At 50.7% G+C, this 19,910-nt stretch overlaps 1 protein-coding gene across 1 annotated transcript in view; it reads right to left on the bottom strand.

Annotated features, from left to right (window-relative positions):
- The window catches only part of ECEL1 (endothelin converting enzyme like 1), a 182,287-nt gene that overhangs the window by 71,155 nt on the left and 91,222 nt on the right, over positions 1 to 19,910 (bottom strand). The window contains exon 14 of the mRNA XM_060242824.1: positions 11,986 to 12,051. Coding sequence (XP_060098807.1) covers positions 11,986 to 12,051 — 66 coding nt within the window. The remainder of the gene's footprint in view (positions 1 to 11,985; positions 12,052 to 19,910) is intronic.

Genomic DNA, 19,910 nt, shown 5'->3' with positions numbered 1-19,910 from the left:
TGACTGACTGGATCTTCTTGCAGTCCAAGAAGACTCTCAAGAGTCTTCTCCAGTGAGGGCTCCCTTCTCATTTGGTGGCCAAAGTATTGGAGCTTCAGCTTCAGCATCTGACCTTCCAGTGAACAGTCTGGGTTGATTTCCCTTAGGACTGACTGATTGGATCTTCTTGCAGTCCAAGGGAAGATCCAATCAGTCAGTCCTAAGGGAAATCAACCCAGACTGTTCACTGGAAGGTCAGATGCTGAAGCTGAAGCTCCAATACTTTGGCCACCAAATGAGAAGGGAGCCCTCACTGGAGAAGACTCTTGAGAGTCTTCTTGGACTGCAAGAAGATCCAGTCAGTCAGTCCTAAGGGAAAAGGACAGGTCCTCTTGTGGATCAAAAACTGGCTGAGTAATAGGAAGCAGAGAGTGAGTATAAATGGGCAGTCTTCGCAATGGAGGACGGTAAGCAGTGGGGTGCCGCAGGGCTCGGTACTGGGTCCCATGCTCTTTAACTTGTTCATAAATGATTTAGAGTTGGGAGTGAGCAGTGAAGTGGCCAAGTTTGCGGATGACACTAAATTGTTCAGGGTGGTGAGAACCAGAGAGGATTGTGAGGAACTCCAAAGGGATCTGTTGAGGCTGGGTGAGTGGACGTCAACGTGGCAGATGCGGTTCAATGTGGCCAAGTGCAAAGTAATGCACATTGGGGCCAAGAATCCCAGCTACAAATACAAGTTGATGGGGTGTGAACTGGCAGAGACTGACCAAGAGAGAGATCTTGGGGTCATGGTAGATAACTCACTGAAAATGTCAAGACAGTGTGCGTTTGCAATAAAAAAGGCCAACGCCATGCTGGGAATTATTAGGAAGGGAATTGAAAACAAATCAGCCAGTATCATAATGCCCCTGTATAAATCGATGGTGCGGTCTCATTTGGAGTACTGTGTGCAGTTCTGGTCGCCGCACCTCAAAAAGGATAATCTTCTTCGTGGTCTCTGTGCATCACACTTGTGGGATACTGCGCCTGCGCGGGTCCCCGATCGGTATCTGTAAGAAGCCCGGGAATTTTCCGCGGTCGGCGCCACTGGGCATGCGCGGGCGTCCCATTGCGCACGCCCAACGGCGCCACCGCGGTAATCCCGCCAGTTTCCTTTCTGACCGCTGCGCGAAGAAGCTGCGTTTTCATCGTGTTCCCGGTCGGTGAGCTTCGGGGTTTTTCACCCTTTTTTCCCCTTAGCCTCTGTATATATGTTAGCCTGTTTATTGTTTTTCTTAGAATAGTAGTTAGTTCTTAGTAGTTAGCTAGTTAGTTAAAAAAAAAAATAATAAAAAAGTTGTTTTTTCTCAGGGTGCGTGTTGCGGGGTTTGTCCTCCGGGACTCCCCCCCCCCCTCCCCCTGCTCCCTGAAATTTTCTCCTCTCAGAGGACTCTGAGAGGGACCCTCTTAGCGACCACTGTCTATGGACAGTCGCTGGGGTTTCTTCAAGAGGTGCCAGGCCTGCGGGAAGAAGATCGCCCCTCCCGACGGCCATTCCCTGTGTCTTCTTTGTTTGGGAGAGGCGCACCGCGTGGAGACCTGCCCACACTGCCAGCACTTCTCCAAACAGACAAGGAAGAACAGGGCGGCAAGACTCTCGGCAGCCCTAACCGCCTCGGCACTTTCGGCTTCGGTACCGAAAATGGCAAACGCCCAACTGTCGACGGGTCCATCGGTCGATGCCCCCGTAGTCGACACGGGAGCGCCGAGAGAACAGCAGTCAGCGAAACGGTCCCTCGAGCTATCGACCGAGAGGCCGTCGAAGAAGCGAAGCGAGGAAGCGGGCCGCGAGTCCTCCAAGAAGGAGAAGAGTAAAGAAAAGAAAAAGCGACCTCGCCCCTCTCCTCCGCCACCGGACACGGCGGCATCGACCGCCACCGAGCCGCGCAGAAGGGTTCCTCCCTCTCCGCTCCGCAGCCCCTCGACTCCAGCGGTCGGCGCGCATAGGTCGCACAGCCCTACAACTCAGAGGGCTAGCGTCCATCGGCCGCGCAGTCCCTCAACTCTGAGGGCTAGCGCTCATCGGCAGCACACTTCGCCGATCCTCGACCCGAGCGCTCAGAGGCAGCAGATTCCAGCACCAGAAGCGGAGATCGACCTAACCCGTCGATCCCCTTCGGTGGCCTCCCGTCGGAGGAGCATCGACTCGGCATCGGACGTCGAGCCCCTACCATCGGCTGACGAGGCGACGCCTGCAGCGCCCAAGCGACCGAGACGGAGGGACCCGTCGGTCGAGCGCGTGAGACGAAGGGACCCATCGGCCGACCCGTGCCGCTTCCCATCTATGCCCCCCTGGGAACAGCACAGATGGCAGCCTTCGTACCCCTGCTGTCCGCCTTACCACTGGTACCAGCCACCGGAACACCAGGAATGGGAGCATCGGTCCGATACGTCCTCGTTCTCTAGGACATCGCACCGACCCAGGCAACCATCGGCATCACTCTCGATCCCGCCGGACCGACGCGCCGCCGCGACAGATCCCCCGACCCGACCGCTGACACCAATCCAGCACCAGCAGAGGGAGCCAACACCACCTCTGTCGACACACTCGGACCGTGAAGAGTCCGAGCCATCGGGTTCGGAGAGCGACGAGGGGAGGACCTGGGAACCCTCGCCTGACCCAAATACTGCGGAGGACCTCCCGGTTTCACCCTCCGAGGACCTGAGCTCCTATGCGGAGATGATCAAGAGGATGGCATCGACCATCGCTTTACCCATCTCGCAACCCAAGCCAGTGGTGGACGATAGCGTCTTCGATATCGTCCAGCGCGACGCATCCACAGCCATAGCCCTACCGATGACCAGGGTCATGTTGCAGGCACTCAAGGACCCATGGAAGAAGCCATCATCGGCACCGGTGTCCTCGAGGAAGTTGGATCACATATACAAGATCCAAGAGGCGGGGGCTGAGTTTTTATTCACTCATCCAACGCCCAACTCAGCCATCGTCTCGTCTTCCTCAAGGTCGCGCAAGGTGCATTCTGCCCCCCCTGACAAGGAGGGGAAGAAACTAGACTCCATGGGCAGGAAGATCTATTCTGCAGCATCCTTGGGTGCCAAGGCCTCCAACTACACAGCCTGCATGGCGAGATATCAATACGCCATGTGGGAACAGTTGTCCCCGCTCCTATCCGCCCTGCCTGAGGACATGAAAGCGGCTGCCAAGAAACTGCAGCAGGAGGGCCTGAAGGTGGCCAAGCAGCAATTGACGACTGCAAAGCACCTAGTGGACGTCTCTGCCTCACACATCATGTCCGCCATCGCCATCCGCAGGCACTCCTGGCTGAGGTCCACCGCCCTGCAACAGGACACCAGGGCACTCATCGAGGACCTGCCGTTTGAGGGGGACGGGCTCTTTAGTTCCACTACAGATAACGCCCTGCAGGAACTAGATAAGAACCTTAAGATCTCCAAGAGCCTGGGAGTGCAGGCACCCTCCAGGCAGCCCAGGGCTAGACAGTGGAGTAGATCCTGGACTAGGAAACCCTCCCACAAGCCGTCCACAGACCAGCAGTGGCGCCCGCGCCCTTTGCAGCCCGACAAGCAGGCCTATTCGGGCAATAACACCAACAGGGGGCGCTACACCACCCAGCATTCAGGCAAACCTAAGGGTGCCCGCCCCTCCAAGCAGGGACTTTGACTTTTCTGTCCCACGCATCGTCGCCCCCGCCCGCTGCACCATCCGCCTCCGCCCCTTCCTCCCTGCCTGGGAGCAGGTCTCCTCAGACAGGTGGGCTCTCTCCATCATCAAAGAGGGCTACAAATTAGACTTTGCTCAGATTCCAAACCAGTCCGTGGTGGTTACCACCCCCCCCTCCCCACCGCTGCTGGCAGAGGTGGCCACCCTCCTACAGAAACAAGCCATAGAGGAAGTACCTCCAGAGGACAGTCCCGGGGGTTTCTACTCCCGTTACTTCCTGGTTCCCAAGAGGGATGGGGGACTGAGACCCATCATGGACCTTCGGAATCTGAACAAGTTCATCCTATACCGCAAGTTCCGGATGTCCACACTGCAATCCATCCTGCCCCTCATCAACCAAGGGGATTGGATGGCCACCCTAGATCTCAAGGATGCCTATTTCCACATCAGCATCCACCCAGAGTTCAGAAGGTTTCTAAGGTTTGCGGTAGGCCCACAGCACTTCCAGTTCACGGCCCTACCATTCGGACTTTCCACAGCACCCAGGGTGTTTACAAAAATGATGAGCGTAGTGGCTGCCCACCTCAGGCTACAAGGGGTGATGGTCTTCCCATACATAGACGACTGGCTCCTGGTAGCCAGTTCAAGGGAAAGCCTATCTGCTCACATCACGTCCACGCTACGCCTTCTGGATGCCCTGGGCCTACAGGTCAACCTAGAAAAATCGAAACTCACCCCATCGAGGTCAGTGCAGTTTATAGGAGCAGTGCTGGATACAAACCTGCACCGAGCGTTCTTACCCGCCCAAAGGGCAAAAGACATTACCAACTCCGTACAATTGCTCCAGAGGCAGGGATGGGGCAGAGTCAAACAGATCCAGCGGATGCTGGGCCTGATGGCAGCGACGACAAGCGTGCTTCTCTTCGCGAAACTGAGGATGAGGAACATGCAGCTATGGTTCCTACGTCAGTTCCGCCCAACCAAGGACTCACCTCGAAAGAGGTTCACTATTCCCCCCATGGCGCTCCACTCGCTTCACTGGTGGGGGTCAAAGGACAACATCTGCCAAGGAGCGCCCTTCCACCTTCCGGCCCCCACAGTGACCATCACCACGGACGCTTCCCAGTGGGGATGGGGCGCTCACATGGAAGGACTGTGCGTGGGAGGCCAGTGGCCACCCAAGCTGGCCCTGCAACACATAAACTACCTGGAACTGTTAGCAATCCACTTTGCTCTGCGTTCATTCCGCCCGAAGCTGACAGGGAAGACGGTGGCTCTGCTCACAGACAACACCACCGCCCTGGCATACATCAACAGACAGGGTGGAACAGTGTCCCGTCGCCTTTGCGCACTGGCAATGGACTTATGGGCGGAATGCATCCAGCAGGACATCTTTGTCAAGGCCGCGCACCTCCCAGGGGTCCTCAACATACAGGCGGACTCCCTGAGCAGAGGGGGGGCCTCACCGCACGAGTGAGAACTCCAGTGGCGCTTCCTGCAGCCAGTCTTCCAGCTGTGGGGTTACCCACAGCTGGACGCCTTCGCCACAGCACACAACAAGAAGTGTCCCAGGTTCTGCTCCAGAGGGGGTGCCGACCCGGCATCCCTGGGGGACGGCCTTCTCATCTCCTGGGAGGGCCGCTTCCTCTATCTCTTTCCGCCCCTCCCCCTTTTGACGAGGGTACTCAACAAGATAGCCAGGGACAGGCCACGCTGCATCCTGGTGGCCCCCTGGTGGCCACGTCAGAACTGGTTCTCCTCCCTACTACGCATGTCAGGGAGGAACTTCTACCACTTCCCAGCGGACCCAGACCTCCTGTCATCTCAAGGGGGGCTAGTGCTGCACCACAATGTGCCACACCTGAAACTGACAGCGTGGCTCATAGACCCCTAGACTTCTCCAGCAGGGTCCAGGAAGTCCTACTAAATAGCAGAAAACCCTCTACCAGGGCTTCCTACGACAGAAAGTGGAAGAAATTCTCCAACTTTATGGCCGACCGGCCAGGCACACCACAGAGGGCAGGCCTGCCGGCAATCTTCGACTTCCTATTGTCTCTAGTCAACGCAGGCCTAGTCTTCTCGTCCATCAAGGTCTACTTGGCAGCTATATCTGCTTTTCACGACCCTGTGGGCGGATACTCTGTCTTCGCCCACCCTCAGTCCAAAAAGTTTATGAGGGGACTGTTTAGACTACATCCACCATCTAGACCTCCCACTCAGCTGTGGGATTTGACTCTGGTCCTAGACATGCTAACCAGGCGTCCCTTTGAACCTATGGCCACGTGCTCTCTGCAGCTCCTGTCCTGGAAGACTGCCTTCCTCGTGGCCATCACCTCTGCTCGTCGAGTGGGGGAACTCACGGCGATGCGCTGTGACTACCCCTACCTAGTTTTTACAGAATCTGGTGTCTCCCTGGCCCCAGATATCAACTTCCTCCCCAAGGTACCCTCCCAATTCCACCTCAATCTTGAGGTTTGCCTACCCACCTTCTTCCCTAACCCCTCCTCGGACGAGGAGCGGAGGCTGCACTCCCTAGACGTCAGGCGTGCCTTACTTTTTTACCTAAAGCGCTCTAAAGCCTTTCGCAGGGACCAACAGCTGTTCGTCTCATATACTTCGCCCAAGCTAGGGTCTAGGATCTCTTCACAGCGATTCTCGAAGTGGCTGACGGAGACCATCAAGACCTGTTACCTCCTAGCAAAGAGGCCGCTGCCGGGACCTGTTCGCGGACACTCCACCAGAGCAATGGCGACATCGGTGGCGTTCCTGAAAGGCGTATCCTTGGCGGACGTCTGCAAAGCTGCTACCTGGTCCTCCCCGCATGCCTTCATGAAGCACTACGCGCTGGACGTGCATGCTCAGCAGAGGACTCGGTTGGGGACTGCGGTGCTGCAATCTGTCGTCTCCGGTTGACCGTCTTCCCACCTCCAGGTATGCCTTGCTTGCTAATCTCCCACAAGTGTGATGCACAGAGACCACGAAGAAGATAGACAGGTTGCTTACCTGTAACTGTAGATCTTCGAGTGGTCATCTGTGCAGTCACACTACCCGCCCTCCTTCCCCACTGCTGACGGTCTCCCTCTTATGGGGGGCTTTTTTCAGCGGTCATGAAGGAACTGGCGGGATTACCGCGGTGGCGCCGTTGGGCGTGCGCAATGGGACGCCCGCGCATGCCCAGTGGCGCCGACCGCGGAAAATTCCCGGGCTTCTTACAGATACCGATCGGGGACCCGCGCAGGCGCAGTATCCCACAAGTGTGACTGCACAGATGACCACTCGAAGATCTACAGTTACAGGTAAGCAACCTGTCTTTATAGCATTGGAGAAAGTCCAGAGAAGGGCAACTAGAATGATTAAAGGGCTGGAGCACTTTCCCTATGAAGAAAGGTTGAAACGCTTGGGACTCTTTAGCTTGGAGAAACGTCGACTGCGGGGTGACATGATAGAGGTTTACAAGATAATGCATGGAATGGAGAAAGTAGAGAAAGAAGTACTTTTCTCCCTTTCTCACAATACAAGAACTCGTGGGCATTCGATGAAATTGCTGAGCAGACAGGTTAAAACGGATAAAAGGAAGTACTTCTTCACCCAAAGGGTGATTAACATGTGGAATTCACTGCCACAGGAGGTGGTGGTGGCCACAAGTATAGCCACCTTCAAGAAGGGTTTAGATAAAAATATGGAGCAGAGGTCCATCAGTGGCTATTAGCCACAGTGTATGTGTGTATATAAATTTTTTTGCCACTGTGTGACACAGAGTGTTGGACTTGATGGGCCGTTGGCCTGATCCAACATGGCTTCTCTTATGTTCTTATGTTCTCAAGCGCATATACAAAATACAAAACATAATTCATGAAATTTCTTCCGCAAGGAGTCCCGATGTGCAGGCTGCCGACTTTTAAATGTCCTGCTTCGATGGTCACTCTTTCAGCAAAGGGTGCTCCATAAAGGCCTTGAGCTGCCTTAGAGCATTATGCCAATTTAGAATCTTCCTGGAGAAGTTACATTCCCACGCAATCTTAGAAAACATTTAGCAGTAAGCAACGCACTGGAAAGGTCAACAGTGAGTGGTGTTGAACGGGGACGTCTTTTTTGAAAATTTATGGAGCCCCCTTTGCTGGAAGAGTGACAATCGAAGCAGGACTTTTTAAAGTCGACAGCCTGCACATAAGGGAAGCCATGTTGGATCAGGCCAATGGCCCCTCCAGTCCAACACTCTGTGTCACATAAGAACATAAGAGAAGCCATGTTGGATCAGGCCATTGGCCCCTCCAGTCCAACACTCTGTGTCACACAGAGGCCAATATGTGTGTGTGTGTGTATACATATATATACACAAACATACACACACACATCTCGGCTTGGCTTCGCGAACGAAGATTTAAGAAGGGTGCAATAGTCCACGTCAACACACATATACATACATACATATATACACATATACACGCACACACATATATACACACATACTGTGGCTAATAGTCACTGATGGACCTCTGCTCCATATTTTTATCCAATCCCCTCTTAAAGCTGGCTATGCTTGTGGCCGCCACCACCTCCTGTGGCAGTGAATTCCACATGTTAATCACCCTTTGGGTGAAGAAGTACTTCCTTTTATCCGTTTTAACCTGACTGCTCAGCAATTTCATTGAATGGCCATGAGTTCTTTTATTGTGAGAAAGAGAGAAAAGTACTCCTTTCTCTACTTTCTCCATCCCATGCATTATCTTGTAAACCTCTATCATGTCACCCCGCAGTCGACGTTACTCCAAGCTAAAGAGTCCCAAGCGTTTCAACCTTTCTTCATAGGGAAAGTGTTCCAGCCCTTTAATCATTCTCGTTGCCCTTTTCTGCACTTTTTCCAATGCTATAATATCCTTTTTGAGGTGCTCCTTGTGGAAGAAATTTCATGAATTATGTTTTGTATTTTGTTTGAATATGCACTTTATTACATAGCAATTTGTCACTATAACGATTGAGTTGTATAGTATATATTGTTGAATCCTCTTCCAGCATAGGCGGCTCCAACCACAGATCTCAACCAAAGGCAAAAGCTCAGAAAAACATATCAAGGTATTACAGATGCATCAATAAGTTGCAAAAAGCTGCAAAACCCACAAGATTCTTTTCCGGTGCGTCCGAAGACTGCACATAGAATCCCCAATGGACTAATGGGACAGAAAGTCTCCAGTAAGATTTCAAAATGGCATTCAACGCCAAAAGGCTCACGGCAGTGCAGGTGAGTTCAGGGCTGCCAATCCCCAGGTGGGCAAACCCGGAAACTGCAGTGTACTGATTAGCAAACGCTAGAAATAAACCGCGGCGTTTTTATGTTGCAAATAAATGCTTGAGCAATTTCTTTCGTAATGATGCAATTGTATTATTATGATCACAAACCAAACTTCATTAAATGTCCATAGAAAAATCAAAACAGTTATTTCACACCACTCTTGCAAGGTAGTTCTTTCTTTCTTTCTTTCTTTCTTTCTTTCTTTCTTTCTTTCTTTCTTTCTTTCTTTCTTTCTTTCTTTCTTTCTTTCTTTCTTTCTTTCTTTCTTTCTTATTTATATCCCGCCCTTCCCACCAAGGTGGCTCAGGGCGGCTTTCAACAGGTAAATCAAACATAAAATTTTAAGTTAGGTATTTAAGATATTTAAACATTTAAAACATTAAACATTGCGGCAATATGCATAGCAAGAATCTGATAGAGCTACATTTAATTTCCTATGTCAGTTAGGTGTAAGCTAACCGGAAGAGGGTTGTCTTACAGGCCCTGCGGAACTGAGTAAGGTCCCGCAGGGCCCTCACCTCCTCCGGCAGCTGGTTCCACCATGTAGGGGCCATAACAGAGAAGGCCCTGTCCCTAGTAGATTTTAGGCGGGCTTCTTTTGGCCCAGGGATAACGAGAAGATTTTGGGTTCCCGATCTCAGTACTCTCTGGGGAACATGTGGGGAGAGCCGGTCCTTCAGGTAGGCAGGTCCTAGGCCATATAGGGCTTTAAAGGCTTTACAGCCCACTGTCTCAGTTCTCCTTTGCTTGAAAGACGTCGACAGCACCACGCTTGTATAGGATTCCTCCTATGGGGAGCAGACCGAAGTCTGACAAGTGCATCGGCGACACAGGTTCTAGGTTCAGTTCTGTGCTTCGTTCACCTTCCACTGGCCGCTTTCTTTTAGCTTTACCATTCGTGCAGGCCGCAAAGTAACATTGTATTGTGATGTGTGAGCAATTGCCTTCAGCGCGGGTTCCAAAGCTAAAAGAAAGCGGCCAGCGGAAGGTGAAACGAAACTCAGAACTGAACCCAGGACCTGTGTCGCCGCCCCACCTGTCAGACTTCGGTCTGCTACCCATAGCAGGAATCCTATACAAGCGTGGTGCTGTCGACGTCTTTCAAGCAAAAGAGAACTGAGACGGCGGGCTGTGAAGTACTACCTTGCAAGAGTGACGTGAAATAACATTCTGATTTTGAAAGTACTACCTTACAAGAGCGGTGTGAGATAACTTTTTGATTTTCTTATGGGCGTTTAATGAATTTGGGTTTGCGATGATAATAATATCATTGCATCATTATGAACGAAACTGCTTAAGCATTTATTTGCAAAATGAAAACGCCGTGGTTTATTTCTAGTGTTTGCTAATCAGTACACTGCAGTTTCCGGTTTGCCCAAGCCCCAGGTGGGGGCAGGGGACCCCGTGGTTTGGAGCTATCAGAAATTGGGGGGCGGGGGGTGGATAGCTCCTGGGCACCCCATTATACCCTATGGAGGCTGGTTCCCAAAGGGCAGGAGTCTCAGTTGGTGTAACAGCCGAATCTGTCCGAAATGAGACCTCATTGGGCTGGGTTGGGCCTTGTGTGTACTTATTTAACATTAGGTAGAGCCCCGTGGCACAGAGTGGTAAAGCTGCAGTCCTAAGCTCTGCTGGCGACCTGAGTTCGATCCCGGCGGAAGCTGGGTTCAGGTCGCTGGCTCCAGGTCGACTCAGCCTTCCATCCTTCCGAGGTCGGTCAAAGGAGTCCCCAGCTTGCTGGGGGGAAAGCGTAGAGGACTGGGGAAGGCAATGGCAAACCACCCCGTAAAAAGTCTGCTGTGAAAACGTGAAAGCAACATCACCCCAGAGTCAGAAACGACTGGTGCTTGCACAGGGGACTACCTTTGCCTTTTCTTTTTTTTCTTTTTAGCCGAGATTTAAACATTATAAAGGACACAGACAAACACAGTTAATGATTTTTTAAGGAAGGAAGGAAGGAAGGAAAATAGACAGGGGAGAGGTGGAAAGAAAGCAACTTTAACTTTAAATGCATTCTGCAATCCACTGGCTGGCTTGGCTTGGAGAAAGGATTTAAAGAGATAAATGCCTTCCAAGCTGGCTGATGAGGCGGTGGGGGCTTCAAGAGCTACACCATATGTGTGAAAGAGCCACATGTGGCTCCTGAGCCACATTTTGGCCACCCCCGGGACAGAGAAAAGCAAGGTATAAAAACCAATTCTCTTTCTTTTTCTCGCCAGGCAACTAAGGACTACCATAGCAGGGGGCCTGGCAACTTTACTGGTCCCCCCCAGGATGAGTACAACCAGATTTGATTGGTTTGCAGGGGGGAGGGCTTGTCAAGAAGAAGACTCCAGATTTATACCCCGCCCTTGTCTCTGAATCAGAGACTCAGAGCGGCTTACAATCTCTGATATCTTCCTCCCCCACAACAGGCACCCTGTGAGGTGGGTGAGGCTGAGAGGGCTCTCCCAGCAGCTGCCCTTTCAAGGACAACTCTGCGAGAGCTACGGCTGACCCAAGGCCATGACAGCAGGTGCAAGTGGAGGAGTGGGGAATCAAACCTGGTTCTCCCAGATAAGAGAGCTATGGCTGACCCAAGGCCATCCCAGCAGCTGCAAGTGGAGGAGTGGGGAATCAAACCTGGTTCTCCCAGATAAGAGAGCTATGGCTGACCCAAGGCCATTCCAGCAGCTGCAAGTGGAGGAGTGGGGAATCAAACCTGGTTCTCCCAGATAAGAGAGCTATGACTGACCCAAGGCCATGACAGCAGGTGCAAGTGGAGGAGTGGGGAATCAAACCCGGTTCTCCCAGATAAGAGTCCACACACTTCACCACTACTCCAGGGGTGGCCAACGGTAGCTCTCCAGATGTTTTTTGCCTACAACTCCCATCAGCCCTAGCCAGCATGGCCAATGGCTGTGGCTGATGGGAGTTGTAGGCAAAAAACATCTGGAGAGCTACCGTTGGCCACCCCTGCACTACACCAAACTGGCTCTCAGATCTCATTGGTGGGGTTTGGGACTCACTCCACCAGTCAGCAGGCGATACGTACGTAGTAAGCCAGCTTCAGCCCCCCCATGTCAGCGATGTTCTCCCCCAGCGTGTGTTTTCCATTCACCTGCAAGAAGAAAAGCAAAATCAGGCTCAGAGCTGTTTTTGGGTCCCACCCCATCCGCCCCTTCCCCAAATATATGGGATTGTCGGGCTGCTGACCTCTTCAATTCTTTGACCTCCTGGTAGGGCCTGGAGATCTCCCCAAATTACAGAAGATCACCACACCACATAGATGAGTTCTCCTGGAGCCTGCTGAGTCCCCCTCCTAAATCCCGCCTTCCCCAAGCTCCGCCCCCAAATCTCCAGGAATTTTGAACATACGAAGCTGCCTTCTACTGAATCAGACCCTCAAAGGTCCATCAAAGTCAATATTGTCTACTCAGACTGGCAGCGGCTCTCCGGGGTCTCAGGCTGAGGTCTTCCCCATCACCTCCTGCCTGGTCCTTGCAACTGGAGCTGCCAGGGATCGAGCCTGGGACCTTCTGCATGCCAAGCAGATGTTCGGCATTTTGACTCGGAAGTCAGCCCTGCTCCTTCCAGCAAAACTAATCCCCAGGTGGCGGAGAACTGCAGCAATTACGAGCGGTGCAGTCTTGGAAGTCGTCCCACTGCACATTTTAGAAACGGATGGCGGAGCTCAGAATTAAGACTGGAAGTTCCGCAGCTCCGGTGGATGCTTTTGGTTCTTTCTTATTGGAACCCCACAATTCCATTCAGGCTGTCAGGGTCAGTTTTTTTACAAGCAAAAAATTACCGCTACAAACCGTACCGCTGAAAAGAAGATAATACATATGCTTCGATCCTTATATAATTTTAACCAGTGTATACAACGTTATCATACCTTCCCTCCAAAGAAATTACAATCGCGATTCGTTACAAATCACAGTTTCCAATAGAAACTGCCTCCGGGAGGGCATTCCATATTGCTGGTGCCACCACTGAGAAGGCCCTAACCCGTGTAGAGCTTGGTCCGGGGATGGACAACGGGTTTTGTGTCCCTGAAGGCAGTGTTCTCTGGGGACTTCGGAGGATGGTGGAAGACAGGAGGGCCTGGTATGAATTTGTCCACGGGGTCGCAAAGAGTCGGACTCGACTGTGCGACTGAACAACAAAATACAATGTCATCATATCTTCCCTCCAAAGAAACTATAATTGCGAGTCATTACAAATCACTGTTTCCAATAGAGGGATTAGTCGTCTTCAACAATTCCTTCCGTCGGTAAATAAAGTTCATCATAGTCCATGAAAAGTTCTGAAATTCTTTCAAGTGGGATCCCACTTGAAAGAATTTCAGAACTCCTTCCTACCTGAAAGCATTTCAGAACTTTTCTTGGACTGTATTATAGATAGATGAATTTATTGTCATTGTTCTCAACAAAAAGAGAGCAACGAAATGAGGTGCTCTTCCACAAACATACCAACACATCAAACACACATATTCATAAACCATTTAAATACATCTGAAACCATTAAACCATTAAAACCATTAAAACCATTTAAATACATCTAAAACGGATAAACATTCATAAAACCATTAAAACCATTTAAACCATTAAATAAACATTCATAAAACCATTAAACATTCATAAAACCATTAAAACCATTTAAACCATTAAATACATCTAAAACAGATAATCCTTCATAACCCTGCATTTAACCTAACCACAGCACTTGGATAGAAACTGTCCTTAAATCTGTTTGTCCTAGCCTTCAACACTCTATATCGTCTACCTGACGGTAAGATCTCAAAAAGCAAATGGCCCAGATGTGTATGGTCCCTTAGGATCATTTGTATCTTCCTTTTACATGCCATATTATACAGATCCACCAATGAGGGGATTATGGTCAGATGCTGAAGCTGAAGCTCAAATCCTTTGGCCACCCAATGAGAAAGGAGCACTCCCTGGAGAACTCCCTGATGCTGGGAAAGACAGAAGGCAAAAGAAGAAGGGGACAGCAAAAGGCGAGACGGCTGGACAACGTTACTGATGTAACTAGCACAGATTTGAGCAGACTTCGGAGGATGGTAGAAGACAGGAGGGCCTGGCGTGACTTGATCCATGGGGTAGCAAAGAGTCGGACTTTTGAGTCCAACTCAAAAGGGTCCAGGCAAAAAGGTGTGAAAAACCTCAGCTTGAGACCCTGGAGAGCCGCTGCCAGTCTGAGTAGACAATACTGACTTTGATGGACCGAGGGTCTGATTCAGTAGAAGGCAGCTTCATATGATGATATATTCATATGATGATATAAGTTGATGGGGTGTGAACTGGCAGAGACTGACCTAGAGAGAGAGATCTTGGGGTCGTGGTAGATAACTCACTGAAAATGTCAAGACAGTGTGCGTTTCCAATAAAAAAGGCCAACGCCATGCTGGGAATTATTAGGAAGGGAATTGAAAACAAATCAGCCAGTATCATAATGCCCCTGTATCAATCGATGGTGCGGTCCCATTTGGAGTACTGTGTGCAGTTCTGGTCGCCGCACCTCAAAAAGGATATTATAGCATTGGAGAAAGTCCAGAGAAGGGCAACTAGAATGATTAAAGGGCTGGAACACTTTCCCTATGAAGAAAGGCTGAAACGCTTGGGGCTCTTTAGCTTGGAGAAACGTCGACTGCGGGGTGACATGATAGAGGTTTACAAGATAATGCATGGGATGGAGAAAGTAGTGAAAGAAGTCCTTTTCTCCCTTTCTCACAATACAAGAACTCGTGGGCATTCGATGAAATTGCTGAGCAGCCAGGTTAAAACGGATAAAAGGAAGTACTTCTTCACCCAAAGGGTGATTAACATGTGGAATTTACTGCCGCAGGAGGTGGTGGCGGCCACAAGCATAGCCACCTTCAAGAGGGGTTTAGATAAAAATATGGAGCAGAGGTCCATCAGTGGCTATTAGCCACAGTGTGTGTGTATGTATAAAATTTTTTGCCACTGTGTGACACAGAGTGTTGGACTGGATGGGCCATTGGCCTGATCCAACATGGCTTCTCTTATGTTCTTATGTAGATCGTACTGTAAGTTGTGTTATTAGTGAAGGATTAGTTCGGTTCGGAATTTTAGGAATTATGGCTGTAACTGTCTATTGCCATGTTCTTATACTGTATCATCTTATATTATTTTGTGTGCTGGTCTTATGACTGTTTGTAATAAACTTTGACTTTGTCCTTCTATATGAAGGGTTATACGAAGGCTTGATCTTGTGCCTCGCTGCTTTCAACTTTTACACCGGCTGCGATGAAAAAAGACGACTTGGAGCGCTGGGCTGTGTTCTTGCAGCTCACCACACCGCATCCCGGATTTCCAGTTTTAAAAGACAAACTATCAATTACAAATAGACGGACTTTGTATTCGGGCGAGGTTCATATTGGCACGTTGCATTGTATTTTCTCGTAAGTGAAACTTGTTGTCTATGACATTTCAAAGTTTTCTGTAATTGAGGCTGGTTTGGCGCAGATGCCTCAGTGCTTCTTACCCACCTGGGGATCGCAACCCTACATGGAGGAGGAGTGGGGAAGCGAACTGGATTAGAGTCCGCAGCTTTAACCACTATGCAAAAGTGGCTCTCTGTTAAAGCAAGATAATTCCTGCCCCCTCTCCAAGTCGTCAGAACTCAGCCACCGGTCTAGGTTTGCAAATCTTGGCTGGCAAGCGTTGGGCCCAGAATAAGGGCTGGCAGGTCTCCTCTGGCTACTGGCTGGAGATTTGGGGGTGAAGTCAGGGGACAGCGGGGACCTCAGTGGGATACAATGCCAGACAGTCCACCCTGCCAAGCATCTATTTCCTCCAGGGGGAGGGATCTCTCTGACAGCCAGTTTGGTGTTCGGTTAACTGCTTGGACTCTTATCTGGGAGAACCGGGTTTGATTCCCCCACTCCTCCACTCGCAGTTGCTGGAATGGCCTTGGTTCAGCCATAGCTCTGGCAGAGGTTGTCCTTGAAAGGGCAGCTGCTGTGAGAGTCCTCTCAGCCCCACCCACCTCACAGGGTTTGATTCCCCACTCCTCCACTTGCAATTGCTGGAATGGCCTTGGTTCAGCCATAGCTCTGGCAGAGGTTGTCCTTGAAAGGGCAGCTGCTGTGAGAGCCCTCTCAACCCCACCCACCTCACAGGGTTTGATTCCCCACTCCTCCACTCGCAGCTGCTGGAATGGTCTTGGGTCAGCCATAGCTCTGGCAGAGGTTGTCCTTGAATGGGCAGCTGCTGGGAGAGTCCTCTCAGCCCCACCCACCTCATAGGGTTTGATTCCCCACTCCTCCTCTCGCAGCTGCTGGAATGGCCTTGGGTCAGCCATAGCTCTCGTAGGAGTTGTCCTTGAAAGGGCAGCTGCTGTGAGAGCTCTCTCAGCCCCACCCACTTCACAGGGTGTCTGTTGTGGGGGGAAGGGGAAGGTAAAGGAAATTGTGACCGCTCTGAGACTCTGAGATTCAGAGTATAGGGCGGGATATAAATCCAATATCTTCTTCAATCTCTTCTTCTTCATCTCTGTCACTTGGCGATGAGCTGTTATTGTGGGGGATTCCCCAGATCCCACCTGGAGGCTGGCATCTCTACAAAATTCCAGACCTTGATCTGATCTAGCACGCCAGTTTTTCTGTTCCTATACTTAGCTCCTCACTCGTGCCCAGCGGCTGCTCTCAGCATCTTGGCAAGACGCCCAGGACTTTGTTCTGTCTCCGAAGAGAGCACAATTTGGCAAGAACATCCTGGCAACTTCTACAAGAAAGGAGGGGCATTGGACAAGGATGGATGTGGACTCCTAATCCCAAGGCTGTCTGAGTTGCAATAGGTCAAAGTGCAGGCCCAGGGTTTCAGGAAATGGCTTCAGTTTTTCCATTCACAGGTTAAACAGTAACTTCTTGGGAAGATATGCTGTAGCTGTTCCAGGAAACCACAAGTGACATGGGTGAACATAAGAACATAAGAGAAGCCATGTTGGATCAGGCTAATGGCCCATCCAGTCCAACACCCTGGGTCACACAGGGGCCAAATAACCCAGGTGCCATCAGGAGGTCCACCAGCTGGGCCAGGACACTAGAAGCCCTCCCACTGTGCACCCCCCAGCACCAAGAAGACAGAACATCACTGCCCCAGACATAAGAACATAAAAGAAGCCATGTTGGATCAAGCCAATGGCCCATCCAGTCCAACACCCTGGGTCACACGGGCCAAATAACCCAGGTGCCATCAAGAGGTCCATCAGTGGGGCCAGGACACTAGAAGCCCTTCCACTGTGCCCCCCCAACCACCAAGAAGACAGAACATCACTGCCCCAGACATATGAACATAAGAGAAGCCATGTTGGATCAGGCCAATGGCCCATCCAGTCCAACACTGTGGGTCACACAGTGGCAAAAAAACCCCAGGTGCCATCAGAATGTCCATCAGTAGGACCAGAACCAATGGGTTGAAATTAAATCCAAAGAGTTTCCGGCTCTACATTAGGAAGAACTTCCTGACGGTGAAAGCGATTCCTCAGTGGAACAGGCTTCTCCCTTGGGAGATGGTGGGCTCTCCTTCCCTGGAGGTTTTTCAACAGAGGCTAGATGGCCATCTGACAGCAATGAGGACCCTGTGAATTTAGGGGGAGGTATTTCTGAGCTTCCTGCATTGTGCAGGGGGTTGGACTAGATGACCCTGGAGGTCTCTTCCACCTCTATGATCCTATGATTCCATCAGTGGGGCCAGGACACTAGAAGCCTTCCCATTATTGCCCCCCCAAGCACCAAGAATATAGAGCATCACTGCCCCAGGCAGAGAGTTCCAACTATACCCTGTGGCTATAAGCCACTCATGGACCTCTGCTCCAGATGTTTATCCAATCCCCTCTTGAAGCTGTGGGGTGGGGTGGTCTGGCCGACTGGGAGGTGGCCCCGGGCACAAGATAGGACCCCCAGCCTCTGATATAGCCAAGGGTCTGCACGGTGAAGTCGAACAGACTTACAGTTTGGTTTTCATAGAATCCTAGAGTTGGAAGGAACCTCCAGGGTCATCTAGTCCAGGGGTGGCCAACGGTAGCTCTCCAGATTTTTTTTTGCCTACAACTCGGAGAGCTACCGTCGGCCACCCCTGATCCAACCCCCTGCACAATGCAGGAAAAAGCTTTAAACCTTGGACTGTGGCTCAGGGAAAGAGCCTCTGCTTGGCATGCAGAAGGTCCCAGGCTCAATCCCTGGCATCTCCCATTAAAAAGGTGTGAAAGGTGATAGGGGGTGTGAAAGACCTCTGCCTGAGACCCTGGAAAGCAGCTGCCATTCCAAGGAGACATTACTGACCTTGATGATAAATTTAGACAGGGATTTTTTTTTTGTAGCAGGTGCTTCTTTGCATATTAGGCCACACCCCTCTGATGTAGCCAATCCTCCAAGAGCTTCCAGGTCTCTAAGTAAAGGGCCTACTGTAAGTTCCTGGAGGACTGGCTGCATCAGGGGTGTGTGGCCTAATATGCAAAGGAGTTCCTGCTACAAAAAACACCCTGGATTCAGGGTTGCCAGCCTCCAGGGGGTGGCTGGAGATCTCCTGAGATTACAGCTGATCTTTAGAGCCAGTTTGGTGTAGTGGTGAAGTGTGCGGACTCTTATCTGGGAGATCCGGGTTTGATTCCTCACTCCTCCGCTTGCACCTGCTGGAATGGCCTTGGGTCAGCCATAGCTCTCGCAGGAGTTGTCCTTGAAAGGGCAGCTGCTGTGAGAGCCCTCTCAGCCCCACCCACCTCGCAGGGTGTCTGTTGTGGGGGGAGAAGATATAGGAGATTGTAAGCCGCTCTGAGTCTCTGATTCAGGGAGAAGGGCGGGGTATAAATCTGCAATTCTTCTTCTTCTTAGGTGACAGAGATCAGCTCACCCGGAGAAAATGCAGTGAATCTGTAGGATCTTAGTGTACAGCTGTGTAAATTAAAAAACGCTAAAAGACACCATCAATTTTAAACAACCAGACAGTGTAATGTAGAGGCCAGTGGTGTTCTGACCAAGCTTGAACATAGAACTTCAAATAAACAAGGAAAGGAAAGGGCCCCTGTGCAAGCACCAGTCGTTTCCGACTCTGGGGTGACGTTGCTTTCACAACGTTTTCACGGCAGACTTTTTGACGGGGTGGTTTGCCATTGCCTTCCCCAGTCTTTTACGCTTTCCCCCCAGCAAGCTGGGTACTCATTTTACTGACCTCGGAAGGATGGAAGGCTGAGTCAACCTTGGGCCAGCTACCTGAATCCAGCTTCCACCGGAATCGAACTCAGGTCATGAGCAGAGAGTTCAGACCACAGTACTGCTGCTTTACCATTCTGCGCCACGGGGCTGCTAATAAACAAGAGCATGTAGCAAAAAGACATTCGCAGAAGACAGTTCAAAAACAGTCTTTCCAATCACCAAGGAGTAACAATATTCCAGTATTCAGTTCGCAGAACTAAAGGAAGCCTTTCCAAAGGGCTTCTGTTCTACATATCAAGACGTTTCATCCGTCTTTCTTCAGTTTGGAGGCTTATTAATCACTGGAACCCAACCTTTACAATACATTCATAGAAGAGCAACAAGGTTCAAAACGTATCTGTTAGGTTTCCAGGTTCTGTTTTTGAACAGTCTTCTGTGAATATCTTTTTTGCTGCATGCTCTTGTTTATTTGAAGTTCTGTGTGCAAGCTTGGTCGGAACACCACCGACCTCTACATTACACTGTCTGGTTGTTTAAAACTGATGGTTCTTAGCGGTTTTTTATTTACACACCTGGAGAAAATGGTTGCTTTGGAAGGTGGTCACCATGAAGGGAGCACTCCCTCCCTGGAGAAGACTCTTGAGAGTCCCTTGGACTGCAAGAAGATCCAATCAGTCAGTCCTAAGGGATATCAACCCCGACTGTTCCCTGGAAGGTCAGATGTTGAAGCTGAAGCTCAAAGCCTTTGGACACCCAATGAGAAGGGAGCCCTCCCTGGAGAA

This window comes from Heteronotia binoei, chromosome 6 (genome assembly GCF_032191835.1).
Source record: "Heteronotia binoei isolate CCM8104 ecotype False Entrance Well chromosome 6, APGP_CSIRO_Hbin_v1, whole genome shotgun sequence".
Taxonomy (NCBI): Eukaryota; Metazoa; Chordata; class Lepidosauria; order Squamata; family Gekkonidae; genus Heteronotia; species Heteronotia binoei.
The sequence above is the reverse complement of the archived record's forward strand: the minus strand, read 5'-3'. Positions and strand labels throughout refer to the sequence as shown.